General features: G+C 41.3%; 1 protein-coding gene across 1 annotated transcript; it reads left to right on the forward strand.

Moving 5' to 3' along the window:
• The first annotated feature begins 1783 nt into the window (after nucleotides 1-1783).
• Nucleotides 1784-18882, forward strand: htra1b (HtrA serine peptidase 1b). Its single transcript, XM_080458639.1, has 10 exons — nucleotides 1784-2750; nucleotides 7843-7942; nucleotides 8043-8157; nucleotides 8595-8684; nucleotides 13874-14068; nucleotides 14146-14178; nucleotides 14585-14699; nucleotides 15604-15661; nucleotides 17087-17182; nucleotides 18249-18882. Exons 1-10 carry the CDS (start codon nucleotides 2303-2305, stop codon nucleotides 18415-18417), a joined length of 1419 nt encoding a protein of 472 aa, XP_080314765.1. The 5' UTR covers nucleotides 1784-2302; the 3' UTR covers nucleotides 18418-18882.
• The last annotated feature ends 1287 nt before the right edge of the window (nucleotides 18883-20169 follow it).

The raw sequence follows: 20169 nt of genomic DNA on the forward strand, positions 1-20169 counted from the left end.
GACAGAATCCGTCGTTGCTGAACGTTGCCGGTTCAGAACAATTGATTGTATCCAAATCCGAGCTGCGGCTGTGACGTATCAGCTCAGCTCTGAGGCACCAACAATTCAATGAAGGTAGCAAAGGCTGCTAATGTGTGTTTGTGAGTCGTGAATGACACTGAGCAGTCGTTTAGTCTGGCGCTGCAAATGGCAACATTAAAATCCGGATTATTCATCGCCCACCAAAGACAGATTGGACTTGGTTTATCGATGAAAGAACTTACCGTTCTGAGTAAGTCACATAAATGGCCTTTATGACATAAATATATTGATATTGATAAATTATTAGCGTAATTACAGTTTAAAAAACAGTATGTGCACATGTTACCTTCCTGGTCCATTAAATAACCAAAAATTACATCAAATTAGGACAAATAGAGGGCAAAAAAAACAAAAACATAAGAAAGGACACAAAACAACCAAGTAAATATAAAACAAAAAATAAACATAAAAAAAACTACAGAAAAAGACACCAAACCATCACACAAAGATCCAAAATAACCAAATAAAGATGAAAATCAACCAAATAAAAATACAAAACTGAAAAAACTATAGAAAAAGACACTAAACTACAACACAAAGATCCAAAAACAACCAAATAAAAATGCAAATTAATCAAATATAAATTTTAAACAGTCAAATAAAGGTGCGAAACTACCTGACGTGGGTATTAAATAACAAAATAAAAATGCAAAACATACAAATAAAGATACAAAACCAAGCAGTTGACACAGAACCTTCTTTCATACTTCAATGCACTCACTCTCTTGACACACCTGTCTGCGGAGACTTTAACTTATTCCACGGGGCTAAAGCTCGTTCCGAAGCAAACCACATCAGCCCCATGAGTTGGTAAAAGAAACACAGGGATTCGCTTGTGACTTGAAATGCATTCATTTCCTGGTCTGCAGGTAAAACTACATTTACAACCACTTTGAATCTCTTGCGGCACTCTTTAGTCTGTGCTCGCCTCTGGTTACTCTCTATACCAATGCAGGGATCACCAACGACTGAGGTCTCATCAAACTACACACTGAAGGTGTCACCAGTTCATGAGTATTTGAGTTCCTGGAGCCATTTAAAGTCACTTTAGTTGAAACAGAACATCCAGTCTCTTGAAGCAAGCGGTCAGTTAGCTGATCGTTCTGTCACTGATCTATTGCTCTTACTTTTACTTTCTGGAAAAATCTATTGTTGCACATCAGCTTTAACTGGAAACAGTTCGATGAGAGCGAGCAGCCACAAGTTCAGAGTTCAGTTTATTATCGCCGAACAAGGGACTCTGCAGGATGAAGATCGAGGGATTCACCTGGTCCATGTGGAGCGAATCCAATTCATACAAAAAAATCTACACGTTTATGTTTATTTATTCTGAGTTTAATGACTTACGTGTTTAAATTATACTATAAAAAACCATTAGGTACCATCATGCCTTGCCCCTGCCTCGAAATACATTAAATAAAAAACATTGGGTTTCCAAAGTTGGAGGAAAACGTTTTAAATAAACCTAAACCTTCTGTAGTTGGTTCGCCTCCGTCTCATCGTTCAGATATTTTTTAGTTTTGTAGCAGAAATGGTAAAAGACCTGAGTGCTTGAGGTCAGGGGTAAACTGTTTTATACGTGTCAAGTTTTACAATGAAGAGTTGACAAAACGCGTCAAAAAAAAAGTATGTGGGATGTAAATGAAACTTTTGGGGGATTTCTCTCTGAACACATAAATGTCACAAGTTCATGTTTCACTTATGAGGTTTTATTCTTGCTCAAATCACATCGTAGGCTGCGATTCAGGTTGCATTTTCATTGTGCAGTCTGCACACAGCAAACTTCATGTCACTCCAAAAGTTTATTAGATTCATGTTCCAGAGTGTGACTGGTTATGAACTTATAGGATTATTAACATCGGGCATAAGGACATTGAAAAGCTGATTAGGAAAGTTTAAATCTTAATATATATTCTTTTTTACTGATTGTGCCCATAGTTGAATTCAGTCCATCTGAATGTATATTAGTTTCTCCTTGAGTAAAGTTGTTAGTGTATTTACTTTACTATATTGCCCCCCTCCCCGCCGCTGACGTCACACAGCAGGTCCACCAATGGGACAGTTTTGATCCTCGAGCGTTTATAAGCCTGGAGGATCTCCTCTGCTCATCAGTGGAGGTGTGATCTCCTGACAGCCTGCGTCAAATCTCCCTGAAATCCAAACCTTCAACTTCAATCTGAACTCAGATTTCCTCCTGGAGTTTGGGTTTCAACTTTCCATCATGCGTCTCCAGTTGCTCCTGTGCGTAACGGCCCTGCTCGCCTCCTCCGACGCGCGGAGGACCAAGCGCTTAGCCATCGGCTGCCCGGAGAAGTGCGACAAGTCCCAGTGCGCCCCGATCCCCGCCGACTGCCTGTCCGGTGACGTGCTGGACCGCTGCGACTGCTGTCCCGTGTGCTCGTCCGGTGAGGGCGAGCCGTGCGGCGGCGCCGGGGACCGCGAGTGCGCCGAGGGCATGGGGTGCATGGTGACCGACGGCGTGGAGGTGTCCGCCACCGTGCGACGCAGGGCCAAGACCGGTGTGTGCGTGTGCGCCAGCGTCGAGCCGGTGTGCGGCAGCGACGGCGTCTCCTACGGGAACGTGTGCGAGCTGAAGCGCGTGAGCAGCCGCGCCATGAAGCTGCAGCAGCCGCCGGTCATCTTCATCCAGAGAGGAGTGTGCGGCAAAGGTGTGTGCGTGTGTGTGTGTGTGTGTGTGTGTGTGTGTGTGTGTGTGTGTGTGTGTGTGTGTGTGTGTGTGTGTGTGTGTGTGTGTGTGTGTGTGTGTGTGCGCGTGTGTGTGTGCGTGTGTGTGTGTGTCAGAAAGATGGAGATAAAGCACAGTAGCAGACAGGGGCAGTGAAAAGAGAGAGACTGTAAAGAAATGTGATGATAAGAAAAAAATTCCAATAATGTGAGTGAACTTGAGTGACCCAACCTGCAGATAAAGACTCAGACTGAAATCTCCTCTGTCTCTCAGGCCGAATTCAACTCACAAATCCCCACAAAAATGCATCTAGACACATTAGATTAATCCCACAAAGGGAAATTTGATCACCATGAGCACACACACACACACACACACACACACACACACATATATATATATATATATATATATATATATATATATATATGTATGAGTATAAGTTTTGAACAACAATTCTTACCCTAAACAGCATAACTCAAGTCGGATTGTTGCAAGATTAACTTAAAGGTTTTCAAACTGAATATTTTAAATTAAAGTGCAAGAACTGTAGAAAAAAAATAAACATCAGCATTATCAAATTGTGATCAACTTTAGGTGTGTTCATGGGCAAGCGCAAACTGTAGGATGGAATTGGATTGGTCACTGGGATCTGCAGTTCGTCGTCAGATATCTGATCTATTAATTATGTCTATGTCAGACCGGATACTGATATTGGGTCAGATTGGTTCCATCACTAGTTTAACGAATGTGATGTTTCCAGATACCTTTGATCGGTTAATAAAGAGAGATCAATGATAAGTCAGCCCCAAAGAAACAGGACAAATAGCAATCTTCTAATTAAAAATGTAAATGATTTAGCTATTTTGCTGCAATTCTACTGATTGCCACCGGATGTCATCAACTTTTTGGAAACTGAGAGCAACAAAGTTACACAAACAGCATAATCGGAATAGTTTAATGATGTTGTTATGTATTTTTAGAGTTTGACCTGAGAGCTTCTCATACTGGCCAGGGTCTGAACCCCCCCCACCCCCCCTCCCCGCTTTGCAGGAAAGAGGGTCATTATTTAAATCAAGAAAATAAAATCGGATGTTTCAACAGAATCATGGAAAACTCTGGAGTTGTGGAAAAAAAAAAAAGACTAGTATCCAGGCAGGAAAAAGATGCACACATCATGGTTTCAACCCAAGCACAACTCTGAGGGGTCACTGGGTTCATGACTTTCCAATGGAAAAGTTAAGTAGTAAAAGGTTGTAAAAGGTCACATTTACACTCATTTTGGATCCCATGTTTGGACAGACGGCTCTTACACTGGTGAGAAGTGGCTTTCTGGTGTGGTAGTTTTGTACTGGTGTATGTATATAAACCATTTTTTTCCTTGATGTTCCTTGGGCCCAATTAAAATGCATATTGGACTCTTCAGTCGTTGGAAAGTCATTTTTGAACTGGTTCAAAATGAAGTTAAAACTGTCCAGAAGCAGGTTTAGAAGTGGGGTATAGACAGTTTCGAACCAGGTTTAGAGCAAGAGTTTGATGAGTTTAAGCAGGTTTTTTAAAAGGTTTGGAACTTGTTTTTGAACTGATTTGAAACTAGAGTCAGAATGCTATGAAATGGCTGTTTCAACTGGTTTTTGGTCTAGTTTTTGTAGTTTGATATGAGTTTTTGGCCTGATTTGTAACTTTGTGGACTAGGTTGAAACAGTTTTTGGACCTGGTTTGATTCTAGTTTTATACTGGAATGAAATCAGTCTTTGACTAGATTTTGAACTGGTTCAGAGCTGGTTTTTGGACTCTTTTAAAACTGGTATGACGCTGGTATTTGAACCATTTTTACTGGCTTGAAACTAGTTTGGAGATTGGTTTGAGACTGGTTTGCATTTAGTTTTGTCCTGGAATGAAACCAGTTGTATAAGCTGGTATCTGAACAGATTTCTGATGAGGTTGAAAAAGATTTTGGTGTGAAGCTGGTTTGTAAATTGGTTTTGGACTGGTTTCAACAAACATTAAAAGTGTCTGGAATAAGTTTTTGAATTGGGTTGAATGTGATTTTTGAACCAATTCAAATATGGTTTCAAACTGGTCTGAATTGGTTGGAACCAGGTTTAGAGTTCGATTTGGAACTAACCTTTGGAGCGGGTTTGAGGCTGACTTCTGAACTGGTTTTTGAATTGGTGTAATACTGATTTGAAACTCGTTTTTTGGACTGGTTTAACACTTGTTCTTGGACTCATTTAAAACTGGTTCAAAGCTGGTGTTTTCTGACAAGCTTGAAACTAGTTTGGAGACTGGGTTTGAACAACTTTTTGTCAGTGTTTGGAACTAGATTTTGGACTGCGTTGAACCTGGATTTTGAACTGGTTTGATACTAGTTTGGTTAGATTGGTTTTAATGTAACTCCAGCTGAACCTAATGAGTGAATCAGCCATGTAAAGTCAGCACATTCCTGTTCGAGGATGAAAACTTTGAATCATAGCCGTTCTTTCATCCTCCTCTCTTCATCCGTCAGATCCCTCACCACATCTTAATCCCTGAATCTTTCCCTCGCTCCATCTTTGATCCATTAACCTCCAAACCTTCCACAAACACACTCTCGAAGCTTTGGATTTTAGAAGTCTGGAAGATGTCGGTCCATGTTCGCCCCGTTGTGACTCATGTCCTGGAGCTCATTGTTTCATTGTGTAACTTCCTAACAGACGCATATGTGGGTCAAACTCTTATTTAACCCAGATTTAAGGAGAACATAATGTGTTTTTTCCCCCGTGTGTTTTTCTTTTTTCTTTTTTCCCAGCTTCTTCCTGTGCAGACTTGCGAGCTGCTTGTGTGATTGACAGACTTGGAAACTGTGACAACAAAATAAGGTTGTGGGGTCATTTGAGTTTCAGGAGCTGCAGGAATTTTTCCTCAAATTATCCTCTGAAGGAGGCGGCGTCATTAGGTTCATGGAAATGGGATCGAACCGGGACTTTGTGTTGTGACAGTGCAAACCACAGATCGTTGTTCTCAGGAGCCGTTGATTGTCGAGATAGAAAAATGAAGGAGTTTTGTCTGTTTTTATCGATTTGACCCGTCACCCGGCACCGCTGTCCTCAAAGGCTGGTGGTGCATCCAAGGACACGGCATGCGAGCAGGATTATTGATGTACCTGCCGCAGTCCCATACCGCGTGCAGACACCTGCAGGCGGCGGTTCGGGGTCGGCAGGTTTCTCCGCCACTCTGACTGACTTCATTCAGTCCAATTCAAAGCTGCAGCAGCTGCCGAACCGCAAAATCGTGCAGACGCCAAAGACGCAGACAGACGCAGCAGTGTGCTCCGGACGGTCAACAACCGCAACGGCCTGCAGCTCAGGCCGAGACACCGGAGCAGAGAGTCTGCACGGTGTGGCTCAGACTGGAGATTACACCAGCTGGTGGTAGGAAGATGCTCCATAATCTGGATGTCAGTTGGAGGAAGATGCTCTATGATCTGGATGTTCCTGAGATTTATGAACTAAAGAAAGAAACAGCCACTACAAAGTGCCCAGTAAACACCCGGTGCTCTATGGTTTATTAAAGCTAAATATAAAATGAGCTTAAGTGGACTGAAACTATGATATCATCCCTCAAACACACACACACAGACACACACACACACACACACACACACACACTTTTAATCTGCCCGGTCGGAGGACGAGCTCTTACATGTGCGTTCGCAGCGTTTATCCGATGGCTCGGTATTTGCAGATGAGCTGATAGCGACGTGGCTTGATGGCTGTGGTGAGATGAGAAATATTTGGAGGGTTTGATCCGATCTGTGACTGGAGGACAAACACAGACGTGTCCTCACCGGTCCTCCGCTCGCTGTCTAACGGAGGAAAAATGTTCTAATGGGAGATTATTGGAGCCCAGCAGCCGCCTGATTCAAGTTCAAATATCTGCTCAGGATTTTATTTCAAGTACGTCACCAGGTTTCAGACTGCCGTCCTTCAATCCTGCGGTTTAATCCTGTTTAACTTAATATTATTCAGTATGAAGCAGAGAACACGTCCCAGTGAGCTAAAGTTACACTTTTGCCACATTTTCTGTAAAAACAATTAAAACTTTGACTTTAAAGTTTAAGTTTGAGAAGCTGTGAAATGAGATTTATTCTCGATGCATCACTGCCACCACTGTTCAATATGTTCTGTTCTTCAGAATTATTACTCATAAAAATGTTTAAACATGTTATTTTCCAAAACAATTTCTCGCAGTATATAAAAACAAGAAGTTCAGATAATAATTAATAAGATTTGTAAAAAAATAAATGAAAGTGAAATATAATAACTAAATGTAAAAAAAAGAAATATAAAAATGACAACGTTCTGACAGATTTTTTATTGACAATATTTTTTCTGCTTGTTAAAAAAGTTAAAATATTTTTTCACATTATTTACTTTATGTACTCAAATGTATTCCAAAAAATCTTTGACACACTCGTTTCCTCAAGATGTAATATCACCGTCTGCCACAAGATGGTGTCGTGAGCCACTCCAGTATTTTTACAAGTTTTTATTTAAATAAATAAAGAAGATGCAAGAGTTGTTATGGTAAATAAGAGGATCCCTTCATATATCATATATATATATACTATAACTAAAATGTGAGCCAGACTCCATACTGTCACCTAATGGACAAATGTGACATTACACCAAAACGTACATTCTTCTTTAACACAACTCTTTTATTTTAATAAAAAACAATTAAATCTTTTTTTTGAGTTAACTATTTCCTCTAATTTTGACAATTTGTCTTTTAAATGTTTGCCATTTTCAAATATTTTTTCTCTCAAGATTTTGACTTTTGAAACTTTTTCATGTTTCAACATTTTTACTTTTTGTGGACTTTCAAAAACTTTTAAAAGAATGTGTAACAATATTTATTTATTTTTTTTTACTTTTGAAGCTCTCAATCAAGATTTGAAGAGCTTAAAAACTTAGATTTGGACTTTTTGTAGGTTTTGTTGTCATATTTCAAAACAAATATAGCAAAATTTTGTGTGTGTGTGTGTGTGTATGTGTGTGTTTATTTACCGACAGTGTGTCTTCCTCCTCCAGGTCAGCAGAACCCCGACAGCCTTCGATTCAAGTACAACTTCATCGCAGACGTGGTGGAGAAAATCGCTCCCGCTGTGGTTCATATTGAACTTTACCGCAAGTAAGAAAACCTGCAGCGAACACGTCGCGAAACACTCCGACAGACGTCTGTGGAGTCACGTTTCAGTTTAGGAACCAGTAAATGTCCTCTGCTCCCCCAGGATGGTCTTCTCCAAGCGCGAGGTGGCGGTGGCGAGCGGCTCGGGCTTCGTGGTGTCCGAGGACGGACTGATCGTCACCAACGCTCACGTGGTGGCCAACAAGCACCGAGTGAAGGTCACACTCACTTCGTGATGTGTTTATGTCAAAACATACGATGAAATTTCACTCGCGTGAGCCAGTTTACACTCTCATAACTCAGTGATTGACTTTTAAAATTTAAAAACTGTCCATTTTAAAAAAAAATTTCAAACATTTTATTAAAAAAAAAAAAGAAAAAAAAAGGCTCCTATTGTAAAAACAAAACAAAACAAAACCCACTATCATATAAACACTCATTTGTATAATTTCATTAGACTTTTGTTTTGTTTTGTTTTGTTTTTCTCAAACTTTGGATGTATGAACATGAAAATATGTAACAAAAAGTTCAAAAATGTGCTTCAAAGTTAAGATGATGGGCTCGGGCTTGTTTTTCATCTTCCTTTGGAGTTTATAGCAGGTTTCCTTGAGTTGGACAGGTTGTGAGGATGACGCGGGTCTTTTGTGTCCATCAGGTGGAGCTAAAGAGCGGAGCCACGTTCGACGCCAAAATCAAAGACGTGGACGAGAAGGCCGACATCGCGCTGATCAAGATCGACACGCCGGTGAGTTTATCGCTTCTTTTCTCTCAATATTCAACCCAACGTCAGACAATTCTGCTTTAAGACAAACAAAATAACTCTGTTTAACGCCTCCGAATGAGCTCGGTGTTTGTTTTTTTGAAAGAGAGAAATAAGACATAAAACACTGTTCGTGTCTGATTCAACAGATTTTTGAAGCTTTGCAACATCAAAGTCTTTATGGAACTGGAACTCTTTTTATTTAGGACAGTAAAACTCAATGTTATCTTGAATATAGAATAGAATTTACTGTATGAACTCATATAACATATTTTCGAACATATCTTATTTATTTAAAGGATTTTTTTATTTATACTATTAAAACATATGAATGACTGTGGCTGTGTGTGTGTGTGTGTGTGTGTGTGTGTGTGTGTGTGTGTGTGTGTGTGTGTGTGTGTGTGTGTGTGTGTGTGTGTGTGTGTGTGTGTGTGTGTGTGTGTGTGTGTGTGTGTGTGTGTTTGTGGTTTATACACACACATTAGATGGTCAAAATGAGGGAAATGAAGGATAAGGGAAAAGTTGACTTTCTGTGGTTTTTAAAGAACATCTGAAGCCCTTTTCTGACTCAGCTGGTTCAGAGACACTCAGTGAGTTAAATAAGTTCTTTATGTTCTTTTTTTTTGTTCTGGCCTGTCCATGACTGGGTGTCCAGATGGGAGGTTCTCCACTTCTGTACTGGAAAAAAACATTTTCAGATTAAGAGAGTAGCTGCCGCCTCCCGTCATTGTGCCGACATTGTTTTCAAGCTGCAGGAGTTTCTATAAAAAGAAAAAAAGAAAAAAGTTTTTATGTGTAAACTGAGAGAAAGTGTGTTTGACTCGCTGACGGCACAGGACAGCGTGAGTCTCTCTGTTTCCAGAATAAATCTGTTTGTGACTCGGTGGAACACAATCAAGTGGGAGATTCATGAGATGATTTAACATTAAGAAAAGACAGACGGGAACAGACAACGTTACACAACTCCCATCTGGACTTTATTGCCACGATATTAAAAACAAGAAGCTTTTAGAGGGAATGCAAACGGATGGATCCGTTTAGTTTTTTTTTCTGGTGAATATTATTACTGTTTACAGATTTAATGAAGCATTGCAGCACATTTCAAACAGATCTGTGACCATTTGATTATATAAGAAAATAGAACATTTTCTGCCTTTATTATATTGTGATGTTCATACACGGTCACTTCCAACTTTTTCATGTTTCTTTAACACTAATCATGCTTCATAAGTTAATAATAATAATAATAATTACACGATGTCACTTCTCTGGTAAAACAGGCTTTACAGCTCATTGGCATCAGGTGACCATTTAAATGAGAAAACGGGATTCTGAAAGCTTTAGAATACATCCCGTCAGAGCCATTGCTGTCTTATTCTACTAAAATGTAAACATATGATGGAGAAATTGATTGGTTTTGTCGAAATACAAACTATGTCATTTCATAACAATGTATTTCGGTGTGAGATGGTAATTTATTGTATTTTTACAAAGCAGGTTTTATAGCTAATGGGCAAGAAATGAACTTTTTTAATGGAAACTCTAGAATGGGTTTACTTGAGGTTCAAGCTTTCGTTCCCTGCTGTGACGTAACAGTGCAAACCACTGCTCCACCGAGCCGCATTGACGATGACCTGTTGGTTTGACAGAGGAAAACATTGAAAACAACGCAGAAGCATGATATCACTCCAGTTTTAGACGCATATTTGGATGTTTTGGGGAATAAATTATCGCTGGATCGACTGTTTTGTTGGTAGAAAGTGAAAAACGTGGACTTTCTTGTTTATATTTATGTCTCAGTTGGGTTTGTCTTCGGTAAAAATGTTTCTTTTTTGCGGTGAGTGGACAGAAGTGAGGGGCAGAAGGTTGTCGGAGAGATAATGAGAAGGAGAGGATGAGGAGGAGCTGATGGGGGAATAAACGGCTCTTTGTTGCTTGTTGTGGTCGTTGCCGCTCTGCTGCGTCGGCGTCTCTTCAATTACCACCGAGCGTGGCTCCTCGGGCTCTGTGATCTCACCCAGAAAAACACAGGCCGGGCGAAGGTGGGCGATGGGGGGGTTGGAGTTGTGTTTTAGTGCATGAGACAGGTTAAATAGCTACTTTCAGGAAATACAGGTGGTTTCAACTCATGAGCAAACAGCTTTGAGAGAGCAAAACATTCACAAAGACGTATGCAGGGAAACAGTTTGGAAAAGTACTGAGGTAATTCAAGGGCCACAACATCACTGCATCCCTCCATCTTCTACACCTCTATCCAGATCAGCGAGGACCCATCCAAGATGGCCGCCTCCTAGCGACATCAGCTACAACAGTCAGCAACAGTCACATGGTCGTTTATTTATACTTTACTAGGGCTACTAATATATGTCTATTTGTCTACTGATATATGTCTATGTTTATATGTATATGTATATGTTTGTGTGTGTGTATGTGTGTGTGTATGTTTGTACACTTCTGTATGTCGATGCGCCCATTTATAAGTGTTTTATGTGTTTACCTAAATATGTCAATGTTTACCTATACTGTGTATGTCTATGTGTCGATTGATGTATCGATGCATGTCTGACGCAGAATTGTAACTCTGTCCCACCTCCACAATGTCAAAGTGTCTCATGATTTTGCAGACTGAGGCTGGATTGTAAAAATCCGACTGAAGGTGACCTGGGGTCAGATTTGAAAAAATTGCAATTCGTTGTTAAGGTCATCTTGAAAACAATAAGCTGTTGGTCACCTATGTGCAAAAATGTTGGACTTGAGCCACTTTAGTCTGCGGCGTCGCCTTAGAGCCACAAATCAGCTGGTCTGAAGACTGTGGGAAGAACGCAGGAGGACATGCAAACCACACAGACTCAGAGCAGGCACACACATCACGTCAGGGTGTTGTGAAATACAGCAGCCTCTCCTCTGAGTGGCACCAGTGTGATGTGCTGATGGGTGAATGATGGATGATGGATGGATGGATGGATGGATGGATGGATGCATTAAAGTAGGAAATGTATTGAGAGAAAAAATAGTTCCGGCTCTTTCTCCGTCGTTTTGTCCTGGAAATGTCCTCCCCATGGTCATCGTGGCTCCGCCAGCTGCACCGAGACGTGAAACACGTCCACATGTGTCACATCTGCTGCTCCACTGTTTCTGCCTCATTTCTTCTGCCCCTCGCTGCCCTCCGCCTCACCTCCCTCCTGTCTGTTCGTCTGCATTACAGAACTGTCCTAAAGTGGGTCAAAGCCTGCAGGCTCCTTACTTAACTGGGGAAATTAGCTGCACATGTGTCTGTCAGCAGTGCGGAAACACACACATACACACACACACACACACACACACACACACACACACACACACACACACACACACACACACACACACACACACACACACACACACACACACACACACACACACTTGGGCTGACAGACATGTTGTCATGCTCGCGTTGTCTTCGATGGAATCTGCCACTGAACATCGGCTCTGTGTCAGTGTTTCTGATCCTCGTCACGTCTGCAGCTGAAGTAGGTCAGCAGGACGAGTCGCAGGAATCTAAGTAACCTTCAGACTCTGGCGCGTGAAACTCATCTGATAACTTTAACATTTGTTCATCGAAAATGTCGCTCTCCGTCCTGGTAACTTTATTTCTTTCAGCTCACTGCAGCTATTAATGTGACATCCAAATTATAGAGCATCTTCCTCCCACTAAACCATGTAATCCCAGTTTACATCCAGATTACTAACACAGGACATTATAGGTAACTTTACCAAATAACAAGTTACGCTTTACTATCAATAATTCTTTTGATATGCAGTCATTCTAGCTCCACCGCTAGTTAGAAAAACGTATTATTAGTGTTTGTAATCAATTACTACTACAATGATACAGCTAAGTTCACAAGTACATTTTTATCTCCAGTCACTAGTAAAGCTATTATGTGTTCATATGCCTTTTGATGGCCCGCTGTCGTACGCTTGCTTTTCACTAACTGCCTGTGATTTCACATAAACAATTAACTCTACAACTTAAAACTAATGAGAAACTGTAATCTATTACTACTACAGCGCAGTGTGCATGTGCAGATTAGGAAACCAACGTGGGCTCAGGGACTCCTGTAGGTCCTCTACAGTCCTGTAACGCCGAGGGAAGCCGTGGTTCCTGGTTCGATTCTCTATGAGTGGAAATGTGTCTGTTGAGGGAAACAAGCTATGAGAGGGAATACAGCCGTCTGCAGTCTGAATGTTTCCTGGCCTTCACTCTCTTTAGAGAGAGAGAGGGGGGGGGGGTCATTAGGAGAGCATGAGCCAGTAATAAAATCCCATTAAAGTCAATTTAAACAAAGTATTAGCTATAAAAGTGGTAACGTTTCTCCTTCGTTGGAAACATAAAGTTTGTGTGGATGTTTTCAGAAGCTCGGACACACACTGGATTATGTTGAGGGCAGCGAACGCTGCAGAGAGCGAGATGGAAAAGAAAATATCTCAGGACGACTGGCTGAGGAGTAAAGTGCTGACTCAGCTCTTTGCAGGAAACCACGTCTGACAGAGTAAACTGGTGTTTACCTGTGTGTGTGTGTGTGTGTGTGTGTGTGTGTGTGTGTGTGTGTGTGTGTGTGTGTGTCTTCAGTCATAGCACATAATTTCTCTTCTCTAATTAATCAGAAAATCACTGTAATTTCACTCTTTGATTAACTGCACCAGTTAAAATGTGAATCATATTTAAATGACTTCTAGATAATTCTGGTTTAGTTGTTTTGTTTTTTTTTACTTGCTTATGATCTGAAAAATATAGAAACAAGTTAGATTGTTTTGTTTGCTTCATCCCGAAGTCGCTGGTTTGTTCGCGGTCAGATCGTGGGATTTCCGAGTAACTTCCCGTGGGCTCACCACCCGCAGGAAAGGTTCTTAATCGGTGCGATGTGATCTGGGTGACGGTGCTCAGACTGACACCCCCGGAAACGGATAAGTAGGTGTGTGTCCTGTAAAGCGACATCAACTCACTGAAGGCCGTCGGGACGGTGTGTCATGACACCAAGCGCGGACCTCGTTTACAGCCCTCCTACACGCTCCCATAATATTCCAGCGCTCCTCTTTATCGGCGGTGATGAGTTGTGGGGAATCTTCCGTCCCAGCTCGGCACTTCTTCTCATGGACGCCGCGTCTTTTCTTCATCGTTCTCTTCGTCCCAGATTAAGCTGCCGGTGCTGCTGCTCGGACACTCAGCCGACCTGCGGCCCGGAGAGTTCGTGGTCGCCATCGGCAGCCCGTTCTCCCTGCAGAACACCGTCACCACTGGCATCGTCAGCACCACCCAGAGGGGGGGCAAGGAGCTGGGCCTCCACAACTCGGACATGGACTACATCCAGACCGACGCCATCATCAACGTGAGTTTCTGGACAGTTTCCAAAGTCTCAAAAAAGGTGGAAAAAACCTACAACTTATTTTCATTTTTTTCTTACAGTACGGCAACTCAGGAGGGCCACTCGTGAATCTGGTGAGTACAAAAGTGAAAAAGCAGCAGTCTTTCTGTGGATTAAAGCACAGAATTCTGGTGTTTTCTGGTTTTTACAGTATAACTAGCTGAAGGAGGCTTTTCCCTTCATGAAATACAAACACCGTGTTGTATCGCAGAGGTCACTCCCATGTATTACAGAACACAGATATACGTAATCTCATATAAACAGATACCAAGAACCATGAAGTCCTTATTAGGGAAGGTAAATAGAGAGTTTAGGTAACACTTGGCAGGAGTTCCCTGGTTCCAGCCGTCTCTGATTATGACTTTGTTTTCACTGTTACAAAACGGCGTTTAACGAGCTTCATGGGAAATTTGAGTTTTACTACGAGGGATTTACATGAGTGTGTGTGTGTGTGTGTGTGTGTGTGCGCGCGCGCTGCAGGACGGGGAGGTGATCGGCATCAACACGCTGAAGGTCACAGCAGGAATCTCCTTCGCCATTCCGTCAGACAAGATCCGACAGTTCCTGGCCGAGTCTCATGACCGACAGGCCAGAGGTTCGTCCTCACAGACCATCAGCAACACTTTCCACCGACACGCTAGTAACTGGTCATTATCATGTAATCAGTAATGCAGGTACAGTTACTGCAGTTTCGCGCCCCATTTATGCGAGAACGAAAACTTTCTTTGGCGCCCCCCTGCAGAAACAGAGCGTTGTTACTGCGCATGTGCCCCATTGCCATGGTCAATGGTTCTTCTGTTCTTGCGTGAGTAACAAACATGGACTATACATATTGACATAACTCCCAGTCCGTCTTCTAGTTTTATCGTTCATATTATTAGTTTTCTAGTTGAGATTCACTCCTAATAGCATCCAATTCCTCATCTGTCTATACTAATGTTGGGTATTCTCGATTTTGCAGGGGTTTATAGCATCTTGTTCTCTGCATGCATTTATGTGTGGTTTCATTACAAAAAAACAAACAACAGCACCCACTCGTGGCCAGTGATATAACTACATCATTGTCAGCGTCTCTGCTGTCGTTTAAACGCAACACTTTTCTTCAACGGACAAGATGTTGACACTTGGAACGTTGTCGTGTCCTCACGCCTCAGTCCCTTTCTCTCTCTTTGGCCTCGTCATTGAGCCTGTTTTTAGCTTTAGCCTTAGCATATTGCAGAGAAACTGTGTCTTTCTGTCTTTTGAGCGTCACCATTTAATTTTTCCTGATAGTATCAAGGACGCGATGTTAGCCTGTACCTGCAGTAGCTGTGACTAGCATTAGCATGCCTAAATAGCGGTTAGCTGTCATTTCTAAGAGCTGTCTCCGTGTTGGTAGTTGCTGCTTAGTAGCTGCTGCTTCCCCATGGTCTTTAGTTCATGAATCTGTTTCTTTAAGTGCTATCATCCTGATTTTAGAGCCTCGAGACGAACTGTGATGGTCTGTTGATGTTTTCCAGGTAAAACGTCTCAGAAGAAGAAATATATCGGCGTCCGGATGATGAGTCTCACTCCGACGTAAGTCTTTATTGCACAGCAGTGGACTGATGCAATGAGGCGAGGTGGTGGGTCTAATCCCCCCGGCGCGTCTCGGTCAAACAGAGGGGTGGTGGACTTATTAGAAACCGTGACCTCATTTATGACTCAACCGCCTCTGCAGAGTCCCAACACACCGAAACACACCAGACAGCATGACGTACATCATCCATTACAGTTGTATTCACTTTGTGGAACACTTTGTAATAATGTTGATCGAATTCTATCAGATTAATCTCGTTTCCAGCTGCTTGTACCTGTTCGTAACATTATTAATGACATTTTATACAAAGACAACATCATTTTAGATTTCTTTTCCATTTCTCAATAAAATTAATCTGTGAGCATATAAACTTATCTTAAAACAGTTCAGCTTTGTAATGATAAAAATCAAGTTTAACCCAGAATTAACATTACATGATTAGAATTTAACTTTAATGCAGATGAGGTTTAGGTCCTCTGAGTGTGTTTTTATATACTGCATAATGTGTCCAGGCTCAAATGTTTGGCTTTAAAAAAGAGAGTTTTTTTTTATAATCTTACAATTTGAAAGTGAATCAAAATTCACAAATTCAAGTTAAAATGTCCATAATAAAGTAAAAAGGGTTGTGAAAAAAGGATTGTTCCAGAGATGTTTTTTATTATTGGGAATGAAGCAGAAAATATGCAGAAACAAACACAAAATGCAAAGAATAAAAAATATTTATAGAATACAATGAAAATATGGAACACATAGATTAAAACTCACCCTTAAATTTCCAGATTGAACTTGAATTTTTGGAGTTTTTATGAGCTGCATCATTTATTTCATGTTGTACTCGTTTTAGTCATTTCATATTTCACATTTCATGTTAACATTTAAAATAATATAAAATGTTAGTTTGTAGGAAGCAAATATATTGAAGTCAAATGAAGTACATTTGTTTAAAAAACCTGTCAGAAAAGCGACAAAATGGTGACAAATACTAGAAGGTTTTATATTAAATTTATGAAATGTGGAAAGAAATGTGAAAATATAGAAGAGAAAGTTGTAGTTGAAAAATCGTTGAAATTTACATCTCAAAATATGATGATTATACTTGAAATATTTATACCTGCAACATGCCCATTGACTAATGCCAGTGGTGTGCATTAGGGGGCAGCAGTGAGTCTGGTTTGTCCTCATTGCAGATAAAATAAAAGCATGTTTTTGAGTGAATACAAAGAGTTGCAGCTTCTGTAATATTTAATGTTCAATCTGCAGGACAAACTAGATGTTAGCGATTACGCGACTAATGAACCTGGCGCTAGCTGTTTAGCATGCTAACGTCAGTTCTTACTGCTAGACACACTAAAAGGCTAGTTTTCTTTTATCGGCGTCTCTTTTAAAGTGTAACATTTTTGATGCTGTTATAATTATGTCTCCAGACTGGCCAAGGAGCTGAAGGAGAGGCAGTCGGACTTCCCGGACGTCACCTCGGGGGCGTACGTCATCGAGGTCATCAGTCGGACCCCAGCCGAGGCGTGAGTGTCTTCACCTCCTTCTATTATTACCCCGTCCGGGGTCACTTGTGAAAGGAGTTAGGTGTAGTTTTGTGCGGAGGTGCTCAGAGTGCAGGTGATGGAAGACGTGTGCAGACTCGCCCTATGCAGGATGTTTAATGTGAAAGGAAGAATCGCTGCTGTGGGCTCTGAAGAGGATTTACCCTCTTCAGAGCCCACTGCAGTGTCCCACCTGCGACCACAGCAGGTGGAGTTAGTTTCAGTGTGTCAGGAGTCACATCCTCACAGCTGCCCTGAAAGCTGCTGTGTTGCTCCTGAAAGCTGGCAGCCGAAACATAAATCCAGACGTTTCCCACCCATGTGGCTCGGCTCGTCCGGCAGCGAGGACAAGCGGCCTCACTCTGGTTTCTGGCTGCCGTTCAGCCGCGGAGACGTTTTAAAGGAGCAGGGAGAGGGCCCTCAGGTTCACCTTGTCAGTTTGCCAGGTCTGCTGTGTAAAGTGTTTTATTTTTGACTTGTAAAAATCTCATTTGGAACTTGAAGTAGGTAAAACCCAGGATGCCTCTGTGATCTCTAGTACCTCTCCAAACGAATCCTGGACCCCAAGTTGTAGAATATAGAAAATATGTGATAACAAGGGGTCATCATGCTTTAAATGCAGTTACTTCCTTTTGAGGAATTCCACGTGGATCAAAACCTTCTGTTTAAATTGCTATTTTATAAACAAATAAAATACTGTCCATCATACCACACAACCAACGAACTCTACAACCATCCTACAAAACAAAATAATCAGCCAACCAGTTAACAACCAACCAACCAACTAAACACCCACCCTACAAAGCAAAGTAAACACCTAAACAGTTAGAAATCCAGCACACCAACCAATAAAGGACAATAATCAGCCAACCAGTTACTCACTTAACCAGTTGATCACTTAACTGATCAAACACTGAAACATTCAACCCAGAAACCACACACCCACCCAACCAACAGATCCAAAGACCAAGTCGCTTTCATTGAGTTACGAGGACACGATAAACATTAAAAAGTCGTCTCACATCACAAGCCTTGTTGTTTCTGACAGCGCCGGGCTAAAGGAAAGTGACATCATCATCAGCATCAATGGCGAGCGAGTCACCTCGGCGAGCGATGTCAGCGCCGCCATCAAGCGAGACGAGACGCTGCGGACGGTGGTGAGACGAAGCAACGAGGACATCATCCTCACCATCGTCCCCGAGGAGATCGATCCTTAAACCCTCAGCACGAGCACCTTCAACCTGTCAACCAATCCCGAGCTGGCTCTCAGAGTTTTTTCAACCAGTCATGACTCCTCAATCAGAAAATGTACCTGTAGTGGGTGTTTCTGTGTGTGTGGGTGTGTGTGTGCATGTACGTGTGTGTGCGTGTGTGTGTGTGTGTGTGTGTGTGTGTGTGTCTACACCTGAAACGTATTATTACCATTGGTCTTCCGTTTTATAACGCACACCTTCAAGCTGGGAACTGAAGCTTCAACCTGTCAAATTCTTCCTGTTAATCTTCATCATCTTCATCATCACAGACCTTTTATGCTCGACTCACGCCACCTGTTGCCACCCGGAGGTTACTGCAGGTTAGCGTTCACTGTGTACTGTATGTTCTGATTGAATATTTTGTAATAATGTTGTTGTTTTGATGTGTCTGAATTCAATGTTTTTAAAACAGGGAATAAAATTATTTTTAAAAACATCTCTTGTCTTCATGAATTAGGAACAGCAAACTCTTGACGTCATTATTCGCTTTGAAGTTTCATGTGACGTGCAGTCATTAGTGCAGTCACCTGTCATGGAATGAAAAAAATCAAGTGAAATTTAAATAGAGATATTTATCTGATGGCTTGAACAAAAAGAAAGATTTTCCGTTTAACACGGAATTTGTAAAGTATAACACTGCTACTGAATGGTTTTGATTAATGTCACGTTGTGGCTTTTGCAGTTGTGTTGACCCTGGGCCACCGTAACTTCAAGTGCTCAGTGATCTTACAACCTACTGTGGCCTGGAAATGCAAAACACCACAACATAAGCACTGCGAAATTCAGAAAAAATTCACAGACACAACGGAAAAGGTAGGTACCTGCTGACAACAGGGATTATCACTGCTTGGAAGCGTTGCCAATGACACACATGTAGCTGATTGGACAGAAGAACAATCCATCTTTTTTTTTTTATTAGAATCAATACTACTTTGTAGAGTTCTGAATTGTGTAATATTTTTTGTTGCGTTTTCTGCAATTTGCGTTTATATATTTTCAACCATTTCCTCAATTTTGTTGTTTTTTTTCTGCAATTTTTTTTGTGTTTTATGAATTTTATATTTTTTCTGATATGTGTAGTGTTTTATGGATTTTGTAGTGTTTTTTGTTTTTTTAATTTTGTAGTGTTTTTTGAGATGTAGGGTTGTAGCTTTTTCTGCAAATTTTGAAGTGTTTTATGAATTTTGTAGTGTTTCGTGCTTCTGCAGTTGCATTGACCTGCCAGGTCACCGTATGCAGCAGGTGATGCAGGCAGTTCCTTTTCCTCATGGTAGAGGGCGCTGATGTGTACAGAGACTTCAATGCTGCTCTTATGACCCAGCTGCAGAGTAAGAAACAGCGCTGCTGTTTACGACCTGTATTTCCAAACTATTGCCTAAAGTGGATTTTTATTTGAAGCAGGAGGTGATAATTAATCGGATTCTTGTTCAAAAGAATCACGAATTTCATTCATAAATCAAGGTAGGACCGTATTAATATGTTTTTAATGAAATGTTTGTCACGTGGTCTACATGTTGTAGACGCAGCCTTCTTTCATTCCCTCTTCTTTTTTTTTTTTTTACTATCTTTAATATTTTTCATCTCTTTTAGTTTCTTTACGTTGCTGAGTTTTGCTCTGCTCTGTCCAATATGCTTTGATGCTGACAGAAAATGAAGCTCTTTTTTATGATCAGAGCAGGTTTGTTGACAGGAAACAGCTGATCGCTCTCAGGTCAT

The sequence above is a fragment of the Lipophrys pholis genome (genome assembly GCF_963383615.2).
Source record: "Lipophrys pholis genome assembly, chromosome: 1".
NCBI lineage: Eukaryota > Metazoa > Chordata > Actinopteri > Blenniiformes > Blenniidae > Lipophrys > Lipophrys pholis.

Bases quoted from the DNA above. Each gene is read 5' to 3' on its own strand.
- htra1b (XM_080458639.1), top strand. From the start codon at position 2,303: ATGCGTCTCCAGTTGCTCCTGTGCGTAACGGCCCTGCTCGCCTCCTCC. The intron at 14,179-14,584 runs GTGAGTACAAAA...CGCGCGCTGCAG, and splicing joins GAGGGCCACTCGTGAATCTG to GACGGGGAGGTGATCGGCAT. The intron at 15,662-17,086 runs GTAAGTCTTTAT...TTATGTCTCCAG, and splicing joins ATGATGAGTCTCACTCCGAC to ACTGGCCAAGGAGCTGAAGG.